We start from the raw sequence: 20,711 nt of genomic DNA, 5'->3' as shown, positions 1-20,711 counted from the left end.
GGCATAGGTACGGCACACTAGGCAGTTTGTGAGTTGTGGAGTAGAATGTCATAAACAGGCCCCAGCCGGTCTTGTAATTGTTTTTCTCAAAGCCGGCAATTGAAAACCTTAACATCTCCAACCCGAGACAGGACATTATATCACGAAGCCACTGACGGACCACATTTGAGCAGAATGGCACGCATAGCGAGCAATAAGGCAAAGTCGACCATACGACACTCTGTGCGTGTTAAAGGAAGGTCATCGCAGAGTCCAGTATTTTAAGCCAGGTTTTTTTTAGTTTCTTTTGATGGCATAGAAGGCCCATCTTGGATGTTCTTGGCTTGTCTCTCAGGTCCTATACAGCTTGGTTGAAGTTCCCTGTGCTTCTGATGTTTAGGCCGAGGTAGGTATAGTTTTTTTATTTGTTCTAATGGGAAATATCATTCATGCTCTTAAGTCTTAGTTAGGTTCTCTGTCAGGGGGCCCACGTCTGGGAGAATTTGTGTAGGAGTTGCTGCTGTAGTCTTTCCTTGGTTGGAGACAGCAGCAGCAGGTCATCTGCGAAAAGTAAGCATTTGATTTCTGTGTCTGCCAAGGGGAGGCCTGGAGCTGTAGACTGTTCTAATGTCTTCTTTTCTGGTCGGGATACCAATTTTATCCAATCAGGATAGAGAACGCAGTCAGGATTAAACAAGTGGAATTGTAAGTGATGACACAAAGAAATGAGTGTGCATTTGTGAGCTTGTAAATCTGCTATCTTCAAATGGCCGAAATGTATATAGGGCTGAAGTGGTTAATGTATGTTTTGTAATAATAATACAAATCAACAAAGTAACTAGTAACAGAAAAAAAATCTAATAATTGCAGTGGAGTAAAAGTACAATATTTACATCTGAGATTTAGTGTTGTAGTGAAAGTACTGAAAATGGTGTGTGTGTGTGTGTGTGTGTGTGTGTGTGTGTGTGTGTGTGTGTGTGTGTGTGTGTGCGTGCATGTACTGCTCTTTGTGCTGTGTGTCAAGTACTGTACGTGAGCCTGCATTTCTAGTACGGTAAATGGCTAAAGATGTGAGATGGGATGGTCGGTGCCTAACATTCTCACCACTAGATGCTACTCTTGATCTCTTCATGAAAGGCAAGCGAGGCACCGTTGCAGAAGCTGATACTGTAGCCTGAATTCCTTATGGATTTCTGTACCACAGTATCAAAAGATTTTCACTTTGTACTATTTTCTCCATTTTCACTGCAGTATCATTAAGGCCAGTACAGCCAGGCATGAGAAAGTGACCATTACATGATCTACAGGCACTGGCAGTAGGTATAAAGTGGCTGGTATACTTCCCAACATTAAACTGTTGCGTTAACTATCATCATAGCCAGCTGTTTTGTTTCATAACAGCATTTTATTGTCATTTCTGCTTTATTTTGATAGCGACAGTGAGAGAGACAGGAAAGGTGAACAGGGAACATGTGAATGACACACAGCCAGCCAGGAGTCAAACTGGGGAAATTTTGCTATTTGGTCCAAAAAGCTTTAGGCCAAGTTATGCTTACATACTGTACAATTGTACATGATGTATGGCTAACAGCAAATGCACATTTATCCTGGTTCTTGCAAGCTAGTTTTCTAAATACAATGTGACACAGCTCTGTTTGTGTTTACACATATCTTTATTCCCTTTATTCTTTCTTTCTTTATTTTTATTCTATTTTATTTTAACATTTAACTATTACATTTACTAGCCTTGATTTATGTTGGCTTTGTATCATGTTTGCTTCTGCCATGTAAATGTAGCCTATGTTTCCTTTTTTGATATGTTGAAGAAGGCATCTTGCACACATGTGGCTTTATCCTGTAGTATGTTTTTATTTTTATTTATAAGATGTGTTTTTATTTATTGATAGTGACATAGTGGAGAGAGAAAGTAGGAGGATCACATTCAGCAAATAGCCCGTCCATCCGAGAATCAGACTGGGGACTTGCTGACCAGAGCATTGAGTCACTCATCTTTGAAAGACCTAGTGAAATGAAAAATAAGTTCCTTCACACTTTTAGATGATGATCCGTGGTCATTTGTGTGTGTTTTTATATAGGAGAAAGAAGGGACACCCGCACACCGCCACTTGCTATAGGTTGAAGGTTCAAGAGCATTTATTTCTTACGAGAGCAACGTTTCGCTCTTGCGACCTTCCAAGCCTGAGTAAGGTCGCAAGACCGAAACGTTGCTCTCTTAAAGGAGAATTCCATACTAAAAGGCTTTCTTACCTTTCTTTGTAGTTGTTACGTCCCCACCAAAGAGGTCCAGGTGTTATTTTGTGCAAAAGCTCCTTATTGGCTATTTCCCCTACCATAAGCCCTAAATTAATTGCATTGAATTTAATGGGAATTTAATGGGGCTATGCCGCTATGGGGTGTTGTGCTAATTCGCTTATTTCCATTGCTCAAAATTATTTCATTTTTGTATATATCCTCTCTTCATAATGTAAATAATATCCCAAGCGGCACACTTTACTACTCATTTTGATGGAAATAAGCGAATTAGCACAACACCCCATAGCCCCATTCAATTCCCATTCAATCCAATGCAATTCATTGAGGGCTTATGGTAGGGGAAATAACCAATAAGGAGTTTTTGCACAAAAAAACACCTGGACCACTTTGGTGGGGATGTAACGACTACAAAGAAAGTTAAGAAAGGTACAAAAGTATTCTAGCATGGAATTCTCCTTTAAGTGGCGGTGTGCGGGTGTCCCTTCTTTCTCCTACGTTGTATGCCTCGTCACCATCGCACCTGCTCCAAATTGCCTATACCGGGTGTGCGGAAGTCATCTCTCTATGTGTATTTTTATATCAAAAGTCCATAAAAAGCCAATTTTAATTACTTCCTTTGAGCGACAACATGATGTGTGTCGAGGCCTGCATGAATAAAATTGAATAAAAATGTAGCTTGATTTCATTCATCTGTTTTATTCCCATTGCTGCGTGTCCGGCGTGGAACGTAACATTTCTTGCTGATGATGAAACACAGTTGATGATGCATGATTACAGAACTACTCCGTTTTTAATCTCATTCAAGATGACATCCAGACAGTGTATTACTCATTTTTAATGAGTAATACACTTAACCCATTCCGACCTGAGATCAGATTCATACGAGGTTTCCGCCGGACACACACTGGTCTGATGAACCCATTCTGACCTGAGATCAGATTCTAAAAATGTCAGTCGCTCTTCGTATCGTATCGTGTCACTCGGTGGCGCGATATGAGCTTGTAGATCTGCTATTTTTCAATAGCTAAAGCACGACATGATGCCGACACCAAAATGTGTCTCTGTGACTTTGTAAACAAACAAACGGCACGCGCGTGCACGCCGCACGCGTCGCGCATGTAACAGATATACGTCCCATACCCTGGAGGGATGCGACATTCCGCTTGGTTAGAAAACACACAGCTTTCCGTTTCAGGGTGAAACTTAAATTAAAAAAAATCGTTCACACTAGGTCTTAAAAGTAAGACCTAGTTCTTGAGACAGTAGAGTGCAGAGAGACAGGAAACCAAGGACAGAGAGAGGAGATAAAAGCATGCGATACGAGACATAGACGGGAGTTGTATTCTAAATTGGGTCCACACGGCTCCAAGGAAGGAACATATTATGGTCTGTGCACTAACTGTGCTGAGTTACCAGCTAGCTATATTTTATTGTGTGTAGATATATGATCATTGAGTGTAGAATATCTTAATGATCTTCAGTCACCTTCAAAGGTTGCTGCCTGGCACAGAAGGAAAAACTTGCTTGCCGCAGCCAAAAAAAAAGGAGAAGAAATACCAGTATTTGGCTGGTGGTGGTGCCCTCCAACCCTTCCCACAGGGCCAGCCTGAAGCGTAGTTTGTCGTAACCTCTAAAAAAAAAAAAAGAGAGAAAAAGAAAAACGACATCTGTTTGAACGGATTGAGCACCAGCCATAAAAAGGACGCACAGCTGACACAGGCAGGAGACGCATGAGATTCTGCACACCCTTCTCTTGACATCCACATTAATATTTCACGAAGCCTTCATCGAATACCAATTAGTCCAGCGTACCACCGCCTGGCATTAAATCATTTTCATTAGGATTAGCACAGTGGCAGAGCTCTCGCTGAAGCGGGTACGGTCAGTGTCACATTGACTGATGTAGCATGAGATAGACCTGGTGGTGATGCTGCTGGGGCCGCATCACCACCGGCAAGAAAACCGCCATACCTTATCAACATTGGTGTATATTCCGAGTGTTGATTCAACTTGAGAGTTTACAAATGTAACCATATACAGTACCAATGTATCAAAGTCCTCTCTTACTCAGCTGCAGCGCTATTAAAAACAAATCTCTTCTTTTCTTCCTCCACAGGCTCTGCCAACCATCCCGCCATTCCTCCATCCCTCTCTTTCTCTCTTCTCGTTCTCTCTTTTATCTGTCTGTCTGTCTTTCTCTCTCTCTGCCTTTCCATCTGAGAGGCTTAAACAAGCCCGACCGTGCAGTCATTTTCTTGGAAAGGCCCACCCTCCCCTTTCCTTCCCCCCCCCCAAACACGGACTCTGCCGCTGCTTTCCGTGATGTCGAGGAGCGCCTCTGGCCACAGGCTCCGATGACCCAGTGGGCTGACCAGATCTGTATCGGGACGGTCAGGGAAGACTAGAAGCAGAGAGAGAGAGAAAGAGAAATTGCCGCGGGAGAGTGCGGCGTGCAGCTTTAATCTTCTGCAGGCCTCTGACATGCCCTCTCCCCCCAATGATGGAGGTGAGTGGGACACATCGGAGTCATACAATATTCCAACAATCCCCCTGGCTACACCGTGAGCTGACTGGGTTGTTTGGCATCAGTGGTGTAAAGTACATGTACTCAAGTACTGTACTTTCAGTTTTGAGGTTTTCCTTTTTACTTTACTGGAATATTTCCAATTTTCTGTGCTTTTGCTTCTACTCCACTACATCTTAGAGGCAAATATTGTACTTGTACTTATTTGAAAACAAATTATTACAAAACCAAGGCCTACATTAACCACTTCAGCCCGCTATAGGCCTATACATTTCGGCTATTTGAAAATAGCGATGCATTGGAGCTTGTAGATATGCTATTTTCATTTAGATTTTATAATACTTTGTAATACTTTTGTACTTTTTCTCCAGTAAATTCTGAATTCCAGACTTTTACTTTGTAACAGAGTATTTCTATATTGCAGTATTGACACTTTCCACCACCGTTTGCAATCTGCTCCCCCAGAGGATCAAGGAGCACCCCCCGTGAACGGGCCGTCTGCAGGCTCCTACCAGAGGAGCATCTGCAGGCTCCTACCAGAGGAGCTCCTACCATCTGCAGGCTCCTACCAGAGGAGCATCTGCAGGCTCCTACCAGAGGAGCTCCTACCATCTGCAGGCTCCTACCAGAGCAGCGCGAACGGGCCATCTGCAGGCTCCTCCTACCAGAGCAGTGGGCCATCTGCAGGCTCCTCCTACCAGAGCAGTGGGAAGAGGAAGGTACGCCGCAAGAAGAAGAAGGGAGGCATCACCGCCAACGTGGCTGGCACCAAATACGAGATCGGTAGGTATGGCATCTGTCGCAAAACCATGTATTCAGTCAGTACGTAGTACTAGTGCTAAGTATGCTCCACTAATAAATAGTCAAATCAGTTTGTGAAGCACCATCCAACCAAAAGATTCTCCGCAGACAATGACACACTGATGAATGGTTTAAAATGAGGTTGTCACGGTGTGGACACGGAGGTATAGGACTCAAATATGGTGAGGCAGCTTTTTGCTTCTACGGCCCAACAGCCTGGAATAAACTTCCATTCGAGCTCAGACACGCACCCTCTGTAGACATTTTTAAATCTCAACTCAAGACTCACCTCTTCACTCTTGCTTTTAGTTGAGTTTTACTATGCACGTTCCTACCCTGTCCTGACTGATTTGCTGCATGTGGTGTTTTTATTTGTTTTATGTTCTTATATTCAATTTTGTTCTTTGCCATTGTTCTATCATTTTAACTACTTGTGTTTTATTGTATTATATTGTTGTGTCCTCTGTGTGAAGCACTTTGAGCTGCATTTATGTATGAAAGGTGCTATATAAATAAAGTTTATTATTATTATTAAATGCAGTCTGCAGAACGACCAGGCCAGGCAGAGAAGTGAATGTTCAAGAGGTTTTAATCTCAAAGAAATCACAAGAAACAATAAACTTGGAAATAACTATGACTATTGACTAAGAATACACACAAGGTACTGACCACATCATATGCGACAACGAACAGACAAGGAACTAAAAACACTGGGGCATATATATAGACAAGAGTAACTACACACAGGTGAACTTAAACAATCAACGATGGAAAAGAAGCTCCACTTCCTACCGGACGACTTGCGCGACGGCCAGATTCCCGGAAGCGCTCTCCTCCTCCGCGTCAATCGTCCGTGGAGGTGGAGCTTAATTCCCATCCACCAGCTGTCTAAAAACCAGCTGCGCACACGCCGCCGCACAGCTTCTTCTGTCCGCGGCGCAAAACCGTTTTGCGCTTAGGTGTGGAAAGGGCTTAAGAGACAACAGAACACAGGTGCTTAGGGTTACACTAATACAGGGAGGTGAGACAGGAAATCACAGAACACTATTACAAAATAATGTACAGAACACAAATACAAGTAATAAGTCCCAAAACACAGACAAAGTCCAAGGGCAGAGGAGTGTACCGTGACAGTGGTAAGATAAATGTCTGGCATGACTTTAAACGGGTAGGATTTTTATTTATTTATTGAACTGGCAAATCAAAATCACAGACTGAACACGATACCACGCCATAAAGGCCTGTCAATAAAGAAGGTAGACATCAGAGATTCAATGCAATCATTATCATTAATCATTATGACAAGGCCCCTGATTTTAAAGGTTCTTTCAGTTGTTTTGATGTAGCACTAGTAATAAGACAAACAAGTTGAAGTGAATTTTGTCTTAATCCACTGTTTGGGAAATGGTTCTTGACAGCTAGTCCCTCTAACCGCTTGAAGTCCAATCACAATATTGGCAGTAAAATCTAATTTGCGTTTGATCGTCTCAAAGAGGCAGCTGTTCTCTAATATCTTAAACGAGTCTTAATACAACCACAATTCAACCCAGTGAAAACGCTTCACGAGAAAAAGATAAATCTTTACTGAGGTAATTGAAGTTGGCAGCAAGGTTTTTTTATTTATTTTTTTGATTTTGGTGAACTGCCAAAAGAGTGGAGTAAGCACTCATTACATGTTCAGTATAGTGTGTCACGGCACTGCTCTCAGGGGCGAGCTACAACCCTTGAAAATAAGAGAGTCAGCAACAGCCAGAAGGGGTTGTGGGCTGGCGGCGATCCTACTGTTAGCAGGAGGTCTAGCGTTGAATCGCCTTCCTAGCTGTGAGGAGACCCTCATGGCAGCCATTTTGAGAGTAAAATGAACCTGAACGACCAGATGGACGGCACATTACTCTTGTTGCCTCCTCCCCCCAAGTTATAAAGACAAAAAATATATATGCAGGGTAAATAATGATTTATTTGTCCTATACAGTGTCGCTCGCTGACAATAGCCAATCTACGATCTTGTAGATCGGGCATTTTCTTTTTTTTAATGTTTTTTATACTTTTTATGGAGGGACAGACAGTAGGCTGACAGGAAATGGGGAGAGAGATGGGGGGATGACATGCTACTAGTAAAGGCCGCTGGGAGCGAGAGTCAAACCCGCGGTACACTGCCAGACTGGATTACCAGCCAAGGTGCCTGGACCGCTGAGCCACGGCCCAGGCCAGATCGGGCATGGGCCATGGGAGTGTAAATCAAGCATTAGGTGAAAGGTCGGTAAATATGCTGTTGAAGATTTTCTCTAAACCCACTGAGAAGCTACTACTCCAAGGATGTCTTGAAGGCAGGATTGATTCTAGCCTCACTCTTGGCCATGGGGCCATATGCGTACAGGTAACTGTAACGATGAATTCACATCAGCAGCAGCAATCAAATGTAACTAAGCAGTCCTGAATTTCGCTAAATGGACATGTCCGGGTTATCAGTTATTACGCCCTCCTAAATAAGCAAGTTGTGGTCCAATGAGATTGGCTCCAGTGTCTAGCAGGAGAGCTCACAGGCAGGGAGTAGAGGGACAGGCACTTGGTGCCCATCTCTGGCAGCTTTTTTGCAAACGGTGTGTACACAGTACATTTTAGGTAAGATATAAAGTTATAGACCATGCAGTTGCTCAGTTGTCTCAGTCACATGTACAACTGTTAGTTTAAAATTGTGTTATCAATATTATGTGTATGCCTAATCCACACCTAATCCACTGCCGCTCTGTCTCGTCAAACAGCAGCAGCATCAAAGTGGAACATTTCTCCAATTTTCGTGAGGTGACCTCGTGGCTTTCACAGAACACAGAAGCTGAATACCACTGCTAGTGTGAATCCAGCGTAAAGCATAGGGTCTTTTGCCAACTGAAGACAGACGTTTTTTGTCGCACACTGAAAACAGCAGATCTAAAAGCTCACTGTGAACATGCAGATATGCAATGTTTTGTGCGCCACAAAGTATATCAAGTCCTTAAACCCTCCTCTGCCTGCTTCAGTCAGCCAACTGCTATTAGACTTTGCTGACATCGACAGATGAATGCAGTCACGTCGGAAACATCTTTTTCCCATCCAAGCGCCGTCACACAACATTAAGCCTGCCGTCTCCAGGTTGGCAAAGGCTTTCATGAAATTAATTAATACCTCGTTTCGTTAGGCAATATGAATTTTTCATTAGTCACTGAATAATGAATAGTCGTTGGATTAATGTCCAAATGCGCCCGCCACCTATCTCTCATACGTTCAGGGTTTCCAGTGGGACTTGAATGCATTACAGCCCATTAATTCATCTTTTTGAAGAAAGGCATTACGAACGGCTGCTTTTCAGCCATCCCGATCCTGCTGATGGTAAATATAACTCATGTGAGCTTTTTTTATCCAGACTTTCTAGAACTCATGTCTCTCTTAATGTATAGAAAAAACACCACTGGAATCCCAAGAAATATTTAAGCAAAACACTGATGTGGAACACAAGGCAAGACAAAGGCATGTGTATTTGTATAGCTCATTTCACACGGGCAATTCAAAGTGCATTTAAACATACATAAAGAATAGAAGCAATTACGCATAAATAAATAAAGGCCAAAGAGACAAATGTATGTCCAGATGAAGATCTGATTGATCGAAACGTTGACGAGGCAAAAAAAATACTTTTTCAGCATTTTCTTTCAGACCCTTCTGGACGGGAACCCAGTTTTATACTGCCGTTTGTATTGCACCGGGCCCACGGATGTGCGTGCACTACCGTCCTCAAACATATTTGGGGTGCCTCATCCAAGGCTTTCCTCTTACCACAGTTCCAGACATAGCATTCTATTCCTTATTGTATTTACCACAAGACTAGCTACATGTACTAGTGTCCCCCTGAACACTGTACATGCACCCAGACATGACCCAATCCTATTCTATCTTTATTCTTTCTGTGTGCACTGTTCTGGATGTCCTTTCTGCCTATACATTACAATACTCAATCAGAATTCATCAACAATTCGCAAATTAAAAATCCACCATTTTTGCATCAAAAGAAGAGTTTGAAGTGCTGATTAACTCGCCAATCAGTATTTCAGTAGGGCCTTATTTATTACCTATTAATTGATGCTTATCACAACCTTCATATAAAGTGTTACCGGTGCACGTATCAGTTCCTCTGGATGTTTATTCCAATTAAGTGTGTCATAGTAACTAAACGCTGCCTCACCATGTATTGATTTAACTCTGGGAACAGTTAATAAAGCGTCGCAGTCCCGCCCCCTCGAGAGACCCGGAAAAGAAATCGTCGTTCATTTTCCTCATAGGCATTTCTTAAAGTATTTATTTAAAGACGGTTACGCCGCGGACAAAGCCAACTCGGATCGTGACAAATCATGACAATGAACACAATATGTTGGGCCGATCAAATCATTAGAAAGAAGAAAATAAGAGGGGCACGGTGGCACAGTTGGTAGTGCTGTCGCCTCACAGCTAGAAGGTCCTGGGTTCGATTCCCGCTCGGGGCGCTGTGGGTGCTGGCGGCGTGTTTCCTCCTCCGCGTCATCAGTGCCCACACCCAAGGCGGGGTTGGCGAAAGGGCCTTTCTGTGTGGAGTTTGCATGTTCTCCCCGTGTCCCCTAGGGTAGGTACCCTCACAAAAACATGCAGTAATCCTGGTCTCTAAACTGCCAGCCGGGGCGCCTGATGGAGGGGAAAGGAACTGGTTGGGATAACGTGTTCCTTCCATGCGCTACGTCGTCCAACCAGGGAAACTCCCCCCTGTCAGGTGTAAAGGAGCAACTTGGACACTCAAGCATGAAGGAAGCATGAGTTCAAGTCCGTTGCTCTCCCCAGGTTGGTGGAGGATGTGTAGAGCCCAGGATCACATTAGATGATTGACACAGGGGTTAAAAATGGGTTACAAAATCGTGGGATAAAAAATATATTAAAAAAGAAAGAAAGAAGAAAATTAAGGCAGGAGACAACACTATTTGTTTTGTTTTTCTTCTTATAAATTATTTGATCGGCCCAAAACATTGTGTTCATTGTCATGATTTGTCACGATCCAAGTTGGCTTTGTCCACGGCGTAACCGTCTTTAAATAATTACTTTAAGAAATGCCTATGGGACAAATGCATTGGGATTTATTTCCTGGGCCACTCGTTGTTCTGAAAGGGGGAGGGACTGCGACGCTCTATAGACCCTGCAGGGTGACCTGAGACGTCTCCAGGGTTCATAATGTAAAAGCAAGTCAAGAGAACTTTGGCCTGGCTTAAAACCACTCAGTGTTTTTTGTCTATGCTGTACAGTCCACAAATTATTATATGATGATGGATATGAGGCCTATAAAAGACCTCTAAATGTAGTATAAATCAGATGCTGTATAAACGATGTGCTCAGTAGAGCACAGACCCCATAGAACTCCATGATGCATTTGCATCGTGAATGGGGCGTGAATGGGGTTACACTACACTACACTACACCACACACACACACAGAGACACAGCGACAGCAGCCTCTGGAGGTTCTGAACACTGAAATGGTGGCCAGGGAGAACTGATTTACTGGTCACCATTTCAGTGTGGGCCTGTGTGGGCCATCATAAAGCTTGTGACAGGTCACAGGTTACGCCTCCTTTGACCAACTAATTGGTCAAACAATTATTGTTGTGAAAGGTTAATCAGTTGTTCCTTGGTCCAGACCTGCCTGCCAGACAGACAGACAGACAGACAGACAGAGACAGAATGTCCTCGGCAGAGGTAATGACTGTATAATGTAAAGTCACGTTTCCACCCCCCCCCCCTCCCCCCTTCTGTTTCCATCACACCGTTGCCACAGTTCGCATCGTCATCAATGAAATGGCTTTCCTGAAGACCAGGGACGAGGACGAGACGGCCAACCTGATCTGGAACGACTCAGCGGTGCAGCACGAGAAAATCGCTGAGCTCAGGAACTACCAGGTACGCTCCGCTCCACGGCAGCCAGTTCAGTCAGGAACTACCAGGTACGCTCCGCTCCACGGCAGCCAGTTCAGTCAGGAACTACCAGGTACGCTCCGCTCCACGGCAGCCAGTTCAGTCAGGAACTACCAGGTACGCTCCGCTCCACGGCAGCCAGTTCAGTCAGGAACTACCAGGTACGCTCCGCTCCACGGCAGCCAGTTCAGTCAGGAACTACCAGGTACGCTCCGCTCCACGGCAGCCAGTTCAGTCAGGAACTACCAGGTACGCTCCGCTCCACGGCAGCCAGTTCAGTCAGGAACTACCAGGTACGCTCCGCTCCACGGCAGCCAGTTCAGTCAGGAACTACCAGGTACGCTCCGCTCCACGGCAGCCAGTTCAGTCAGCCAGTCAGTACAAAGGCAGGTCAACATACTGTATCGGTTAAGTTCACTTCATCACTTGTGTTTGTCCCCGAAAGGGAAATGTGATTGCAGCGGGGTACAGTATACAGTTACATGCTCACAGCTGCCATAATGGACAGAAAAGCTATAAGCAAAGCATGTTTTAACACATACGAGACAAATGGGCACTGTAAAGGGCTGTGAGGGAATTGCGAAATAGTGCAATATTCTGTATTCATTCATTCTCACTTGAACTGTTTCTGCAACTGAGGGAGGGCTCTGGGAGTCTGGAGACGGGCCTAAGGCTGAGGTGAGGTTTTCCAGATAAGCAGCGCTCACATCTGTTAACCTCGGACCTGGCTGTGATAGCCTGTGGCTGTAAGATCAACATTTTGAGGGAGATACATGTTTTAGGGGAACTTGGAGTAAATATTCACATCTTGTCAGCTGTTGACCCAGCCTATGGGGGTCTGTTCTATCATGTCCAACTGTGCTAGAGGTCACATCATCTGTGGATAGCAGATAGCGGTCCTCTCTTGTAAGAAATGTATAATTTGAGTTATAATGCCGGGCAAATTTCTACATCCAGGCGGTGTCTCATGTTTATCTCAAAGTAGCTCCTATTATAAAGTCTCATCATATTATTTGGTGCCTGTAGTTTAGTGGGTAGAGAGTTCTGTTATGGACTCTGTTTTGGTAAAGGTGCATTTTCGTGAAGCAAGCAGTGCCGGGTGAACTGACAATTTGCTGAGACACAGTGGTGTTTCTTTCCCTGGCAGGCATACATGTGTCATGTCCTTGACTGTCATCACCAGGTGTTTTGAATTGGATGTGGGCAACAACCGGAAGCCAGTTAAGGAACGGGAGACATCTGACAATTTAGTGAGGTTGAAGACCAGGCTGTGTACCGTCTGTGTAGTAGTAGCATGCAGTCAGACAAGCACGGTCAGAGTTCCAATAGTCAAGCCTGGATAAGGAGCTTTGCAGACTCCTTGGTGAGTTAGGTTCTGATCCTCCAGATTGTGTACAGCGCAAACCATATTATGTGATCGCTGATCGCTTTGTGTGCATAGAAGGACACGCATTATTATCATCAAATGAAAACTATTTCATACGATAAGCACATTCAGTTTGGCCAATTGCGGTGACACACCCACCCGGAACTGTCCGTAGAACAGTTATGGCCTCACACTGTCGTGCCTCGTGTCACACCAGAGAAGGCCGTCTCATTGTGAGATGACATTGTGCAATGACTGTGGCTCAAGCAGAGGGAGCTTGAGTCCATCAGACCATAAGGTGGAAAATAATTTCTCTGGGACTGGAGTGGCCCTGTTGCTCCTTCCATCAGGCCAGCTTCCTTCCACCTATAGCACGACTCCACATGCTTCCTGCATGTCTTTTGCCACCTACCACTAGATATAGAGGGTGTTAAGAGGAAACGAGGAGAGAAGACAAGCACAACGGAGAGGAAGAGGAGCCAGGCATTGAGACAGAGTTTAGTCGTGAAGGGATAGACGAGCGAGGGGAAAAGGAATTTGATGTTCAGGGGTTAAACATGAAGATGAACAGAGCCTTGTGGCTGTATTTTGCGTGTCTTAAGTACCAGGTCGTATTCCCTAACTTGAGTAAACTAAAGACCTGGAGGCGTGATCAATGCTCTTTGGCCACTCAGAATAGCCAAATGGCATTGATCACGCCTCCAGGTCTTTAGTTTACTCAAGTTAGGGAATAAGACACGCAAAATACAGCCCCTTGGTGTCTCTGCATCCCCCAACAATGTCCTGCTCAGTCTGTGAACCCATCGGAATAAAAACAAATAAATCACACTTGTGTGAAGTGAGGGGCGCCTTTGGTGGGCACCCACTAACATCATAGTTAAAAAATAGACTTGGCTGCCACATGACGTCACGGGAGCCACACACAGCCAGGAATTGGAGGGGCTAGCACGGCAGTGCCCCTCAAAAATATATTTCACTCTCCTTCAGCCCCCCTCTTCCGGCGGTTTACATTCCTACTAACAACAAACTCTACACGTTTAACGGTAGTTGCCGAGACAGATTCAGGCTGCGGAGCTCTGAATTTGCCATGAGAGATTGTGTCCAGCTAAATGACGACCGCTATGCGGAGACATGCACACAGAGAGCTTACTGGTGTGCTGTGCCACTAACTATCACAGTGAAGAGGAGGATACTTCTGTTCATCTGTCCATACTAAAGCTAAGTAACTCTCTCTCATTCAGCTATTGAGCACAGAGAGTGCAGAATGAGTTGGACGCTATGGAGAGTAACACCCCAAAACCATTTACACCAGGGAATAGACCAGTAAAATTGTATTTTCATTCACACAATTGTAAAGTTATATTATCTTTTTATAATTGCTGCACATCTTAGTTGACGGAGACGGAGTAATCCCACTGTCCAGATACAGACTGGCCATGCACTCTTTTTCAACTCATTACCAGCTATTACGTTTAAGCGATATTACACGAGAGGGTGTTCTGTTCTTTATCGTCATCAATGCACGCCTGCGGTTTCCGAAAGGTATCACAGAAGAACCCTCAAATGTTTTTTTTAAAACAAAAAGGATATTTCTTTAATGACAGATGTAGTCACTACGACCACAATGTCCCAAGAAACTAGCTAGCCTATAACCACAGAGTCTGCTGCTCTCTGACAGAAAAACACAGCTGAAATCTTTGTTTTGAGTAGATGTTCCTTTGTGCTGGTTTAAGGAATGGCTAGAAGCTGTTTCAACCAATCAGATTGCTTCCTGGAAACGACCTGTTGTATAATGCAGATTCAATGTAAACTTGTAAAGTATGGGCTACCTCCCAGAGCACATCCTGGCTCATACCCTCCTCGGGCGGGCGGGCGGGCAGGCAGGCAGGCAGGCAGGCAGGCAGGCAGGCAGGCAGGCAGGCAGGCAGGCAGGCAGACAAGAGGGATACTGACATACAGTGGCAATTGACAGTATAGGGACAAGAATTGGCTGAATCTGTGTCAGTGTGTCAGCCCTATATGGTTCTCAAAGTGTGGAGTGTGGAGTGCTCCAACATGTCTACAATATGAGCCTGAGGCTACAGAAAGTCTTGAGTCTATATCCTGTCTTGTCCCCGTACCAAAGAATACACAGCCCAGCAGCTCTAAGGACTACAGACTGCTTATGAAGGCTCTGGTGGAGACCTTTGGCGCAACCTCACCCTTTGGTCAAGCCCTCCTAGACCCCCTCCAATTCATGTACCAGTTCATCCTCCAATTCATGTACCAGTGAACAGATGGATGCGGTGAGTGACGGGGTGGATAGGTGTTGGGGTGATGTTATAAGTGGATAGTTATTAGGGTGATGTTGTGAGTGGATAGGTATTAGGGTGATGTTATAAGTGGATAGGTATTAGGGTGATGTTGTAAGTGGATAGGTATTAGGGTGATGTTATAAGTGGATAGGTATTAGGGTGATGTTGTGAGTAGGTATTAGGGTGATGTTATAAGTGGATAGTTATTAGGGTGATGTTGTGAGTAGGTATTAGGGTGATGTTATAAGGGGATAGTTATTAGGGTGATGTTGTGAGTGGATAGGTGTTAGGGTGATGTTATAAGTGGATAGGTATTAGGGTGATGTTATAAGTGGATAGGTATTAGGGTGATGTTATAAGGGGATAGGTATTAGGGTGATGTTGTGAGTGGATAGGTATTAGGGTGATGTTGTGAGTGGATAGGTATTAGGGTGATGTTGTGAGTGGATAGGTGTTAGGGTGATGTTATAAGTGGATAGGTGTTAGGGTGATGTTGTGAGTGGATAGGTATTAGGGTGATGTTATAAGTGGATAGGTATTAGGGTGATGTTATAAGTGGATAGGTATTAGGGTGATGTTATAAGTGGATAGGTGTTAGGGTGATGTTGTGAGTGGATAGGTATTAGGGTGATGTTGTGAGTGGATAGGTGTTAGGGTGATGTTGTGAGTGGATAGGTGTTAGGGTGATGTTGTGAGTGGATAGGTATTAGGGTGATGTTGTGAGTGGATAGGTGTTAGGGTGATGTTGTGAGTGGATAGGTGTTAGGGTGATGTTATAAGTGGATAGGTATTAGGGTGATGTTGTGAGTGGATAGGTGTTAGGGTGATGTTGTGAGTGGATAGGTGTTAGGGTGATGTTATGAGTGGATAGGTGTTAGGGTGATGTTGTGAGTGGATAGGTGTTAGGGTGATGTTATAAGTGGATAGGTATTAGGGTGATGTTGTGAGTGGATAGGTGTTAGGGTGATGTTGTGAGTGGATAGGTGTTAGGGTGATGTTATAAGTGGATAGGTATTAGGGTGATGTTGTGAGTGGATAGGTATTAGGGTGATGTTGTGAGTGGATAGGTATTAGGGTGATGTGAGTGGATAGGTGTTAGGGTGATGTTGTGAGTGGATAGGTGTTAGGGTGATGTTGTGAGTGGATAGGTGTTAGGGTGATGTTATAAGTGGATAGGTATTAGGGTGATGTTGTGAGTGGATAGGTGTTAGGGTGATGTTGTGAGTGGATAGGTGTTAGGGTGATGTTGTGAGTGGATAGGTGTTAGGGTGATGTTGTGAGTGGATAGGTGTTAGGGTGATGTTGTGAGTGGATAGGTATTAGGGTGATGTTGTGAGTGGATAGGTATTAGGGTGATGTTGTGAGTGGATAGGTATTAGGGTGATGTTGTGAGTGGATAGGTGTTAGGGTGATGTTGTGAGTGGATAGGTGTTAGGGTGATGTTGTGAGTGGATAGGTGTTAGGGTGATGTTATAAGTGGATAGGTATTAGGGTGATGTTGTGAGTGGATAGGTGTTAGGGTGATGTTATAAGTGGATAGGTGTTAGGGTGATGTTGTGAGTGGATAGGTGTTAGGGTGATGTTATAAGTGGATAGGTATTAGGGTGATGTTGTGAGTGGATAGGTGTTAGGGTGATGTTGTGAGTGGATAGGTGTTAGGGTGATGTTGTGAGTGGATAGGTGTTAGGGTGATGTTATAAGTGGATAGGTTTTAGGGTGATGTTGTGAGTGGATAGGTGTTAGGGTGATGTTGTGAGTGGATAGGTGTTAGGGTGATGTTGTGAGTGGATAGGTGTTAGGGTGATGTTATAAGTGGATAGGTATTAGGGTGATGTTGTGAGTGGATAGGTATTAGGGTGATGTTGTGAGTGGATAGGTGTTAGGGTGATGTTGTGAGTGGATAGGTATTAGGGTGATGTTTTGAGTGGATAGTTATTAGGGTGATGTTGTGAGTGGATAGGTGTTAGGGTGATGTTGTGAGTGGATAGGTGTTAGGGTGATGTTGTGAGTGGATAGGTATTAGGGTGATGTTATAAGTGGATAGGTATTAGGGTGATGTTGTGAGTGGATAGGTGTTAGGGTGATGTTGTGAGTGGATAGTTATTAGGGTGATGTTGTGAGTGGATAGGTGTTAGGGTGATGTTGTGAGTGGATAGGTATTAGCGTGATGTTGTGAGTGGATAGGTATTAGCGTGATGTTGTGAGTGGATAGGTGTTAGGGTGATGTTGTGAGTGGATAGGTGTTAGGGTGATGTTGTGAGTGGATAGGTGTTAGGGTGATGTTGTGAGTGGATAGGTGTTAGGGTGATGTTGTGAGTGGATAGGTATTAGGATGATGTTATAAGTGGATAGGTGTTAGGGTGATGTTATAAGTGGATAGGTATTAGGGTGATGTTATAAGTGGATAGGTGTTAGGGTGATGTTGTGAGTGGATAGGTGTTAGGGTGATGTTGTGAGTGGATAGGTGTTAGGGTGATGTTATAAGTGGATAGGTGTTAGGGTGATGTTATAAGTGGATAGGTATTAGGGTGATGTTATAAGTGGATAGGTGTTAGGGTGATGTTATAAGTGGATAGGTATTAGGGTGATGTTATAAGTGGATAGGTGTTAGGGTGATGTTGTGAGTGGATAGGTGTTAGGGTGATGTTGTGAGTGGATAGGTGTTAGGGTGATGTTATAAGTGGATAGGTGTTAGGGTGATGTTGTAAGTGGATAGGTGTTAGGGTGATGTTGTAAGTGGATAGGTGTTAGGGTGATGTTGTAAGTGGATAGGTGTTAGGGTGATGTTGTAAGTGGATAGGTGTTAGGGTGATGTTGTGAGTGGATAGGTGTTAGGGTGATGTTGTGAGTGGATAGGTGTTAGGGTGATGTTATAAGTGGATAGGTATTAGGGTGATGTTGTGAGTGGATATAGGTGTTAGGCCATAGGGTGATGTTACTTGCAAGTGGATAGGCGTTTGAGTGGTATTGTGAGTGAGGATGGGTGGATAGGCATTGGGGGTGATGTTGTGAGTCAGCCCCCCCCCCCCCCCCGCCCCCCCTTCCAGTGCCTATCCAGACTGGGCGACGTTGATGCGGTGAAGGAGGCTCAACCAACAGCAGACTCCTGTGAAGTGGCCTTACCTCTGTCTGACCTCGCTGTCCCGCTGCGTGAACCTTCTCGTTCTCCGCTCGGGTTCATGTGTTAGTCATCCATCTTGTCGAGCGCCTATTTGATTAGACTGGACACTAATGATCGATTAAATCACAGGCCAGTCGAGGGGAGCGGAGCGTGTCGGTACACGAGGGCGGTGGGAGGCGGCGGGGGGGGGGGGGGGTTCAGCTAAATAGATTGGACGTTACAAATGCTCAGCGGCTCAAAGCGCCGTGTGCGTGTGGGTATAATGTCTCGACGGGGACTCGTGTTTTGATGTAGCTTGTTCTGCAACTGCTCTCGCTGTTGTGTTCCTTGGGGTTTATTGCTCTAGATGGAGGGAAAAAAAGATCCCTTAACAATTGGTTTTGATTTCTTCTCCTCATGCTGCCTGCAGCACGGCACACTGCCTTCCCAGCGTTGCCATAATTGTGCAACCTCCTCCAAATCCCTAATTACGTCTGTCTCGTTTGGATAATAATCGCAGATTCCTTTTACACTCTGCGTTCGTTGCCCCCCCTCCCCCTCCCCCTCCCCTCCCTCTTCTCCCTTTAATTTTTTTCCGTCTCTTTCTCTCCTTCCAGTGATTTACTCTGAAACTTTCCTGTCAAAATTCTGTTCATACAAGCCTAATTAACGCCCCCTGTTCAGGCTCATTTGGTCAAAGAATACAGAAAACCATGTTCTTTTTTTTTCTCTTTCTATTGCTCTCTCCCCTCCCCACAGCTTCCTTGCATGCATTCAAAGCAATTCATTCAACTGTCAACTGCGTACAATTGTGGGAGCCCGCGATGCAGAACCAATTACCTCTCTCAGAGTTAAGATTGATAGTCTTTTTTTTTTTTTTTTTTGCCTTTTTCTTCCACCTTCCCATCCACCTTCCTCAACCTTTTAAAACACACAAAATGTGACGTGAAATACCAAATAAGGGTTAAGAAAGGTCTCACTGTCACCTTTTTGTTTTGAGTTCTGTAATTGGGCATAAATGTCAGAACATTGTAAGCTCACTTCAGGTTGCTGCCTTTAACCTATTCTGACCTGAGATCAGATTCATACGAGGTTTCCGCCGGACACACACTGGTCTGATTAACCAAATTCTGACCTGAGATCAAATTCTAAAAATGTCAGTCGTTCTTCGATTTTTCAAAAAATAGCAGACCTACAAGCTCGTATCGCGCCACTCGGTGGCGCGATATGAGCTTGTAGATCTGCTATTTTTCAATAGCTAAAGCATAACATGATGCCGACACCAAAATGGGTGCCCAGTCAGAATGGGTTAATGTGCTCAATTTTCAGGAGGGGGGCGGGGGCGGAGGGGTTGTAGTTGTGTAATGACCCTAACAACATTATTTTGTCTGCTTGTCCCTCTGCAGAGAATTAACCACTACCCCGGCATGGGGGAAATCTGTCGGAAAGACTGCCTGGCACGAAACATGGGAAAGTAAGTTTGTCCAGTAATCTGAACCCTTTAGCGTTATGGACATGTCATAATAGGTGAGCATTTGGAAAGAAATGGCAAACATTGAGCAAAGTCACACCCGCGTGAACCGAGTGGTGCAACTATACTTTTGTTGTTAGTTACTGTACTGTACTGTAACGGGCGAGAAATGACAAAGTTACCGTGTGGGGGTCCCTGAAACATCCAGACCGCGTCCAGGGGGCCGTCCGGTTCCGGCGAACCTCCCCGTGTCCGAAAACGGTCGAGAAATGACAAAGTTACCGTGTGGGGGTCCCTGGAACATCCAGACCCACATGAACATGCCCAGAGTGCCGGCCCGGTTCCGGCGAACCTCCCCGCGTCTGAAACAGTCAAGAAATGACAGAGTTACCATGTGGGGGTTCTGATACTGTACTGTAAGGAAAGGAAAGGTACTATGTTTACCCAGGGTAACTGGACTAAGCTCAAGAACTTGTTTACAGCCAGGCCCTGCTCATAGAACATTTCATGGTAGGGGTTCAATGCCTTGTCCATAAGGGCACTTCAGCGGTGGTAATTTTAACGTGCCGGTCAGGGGATACGAACTAGCAACCTTTCCGATATCAAGACCGCTCCGCAAACCGTTCGGCCACCGCTGCCCACTACTGTCACTGTACAGTCACACCCAACATCACGTAATGTACCTGCACCTGTGCACAGTGTTGAAGCTCAACAACGCCACTTTGTCACCCGTTGGTACTCTAACACATTCTGACCTGAGATCAGATTCATACGGGGTTTCCGCCGGACACACACTGGTCTGATTAACCCATTCTGACCTGAGATCAGATTCAAAAAAATGTCAGTCGTTCTTCGATTTTTCAAAAAATAGCAGACCTACAAGCTCGTATCGCGCCACTCGGTGGCGCGATACGAGCTTGTAGATCTGCTATTTTTCAA

At 44.7% G+C, this 20,711-nt stretch overlaps 1 protein-coding gene across 1 annotated transcript in view; it reads left to right on the top strand.

Annotated features, from left to right (window-relative positions):
* Nucleotides 1-4,635: 4,635 nt before the first annotated feature.
* Nucleotides 4,636-20,711, top strand: part of ttll7 (tubulin tyrosine ligase-like family, member 7) — a gene marked incomplete at its 3' end in the record, with an annotated part of 102,213 nt that continues 86,137 nt past the window's right edge. Inside the window, 5 exon segments of the mRNA XM_083768051.1 lie at nucleotides 4,636-4,759; nucleotides 5,243-5,262; nucleotides 5,446-5,560; nucleotides 11,405-11,526; nucleotides 19,708-19,775. Of these exon segments, the coding sequence (XP_083624177.1) occupies nucleotides 4,735-4,759; nucleotides 5,243-5,262; nucleotides 5,446-5,560; nucleotides 11,405-11,526; nucleotides 19,708-19,775 (350 nt within the window). The 5' untranslated portion in view covers nucleotides 4,636-4,734.

Source organism: Protomyctophum parallelum (genome assembly GCF_964188405.1).
Source record: "Protomyctophum parallelum genome assembly, chromosome: 6".
Classification (NCBI taxonomy): domain Eukaryota; kingdom Metazoa; phylum Chordata; class Actinopteri; order Myctophiformes; family Myctophidae; genus Protomyctophum; species Protomyctophum parallelum.
Note: the sequence above shows the minus strand (reverse complement) of the source record. Positions and strands in the feature narration are given on the sequence as shown.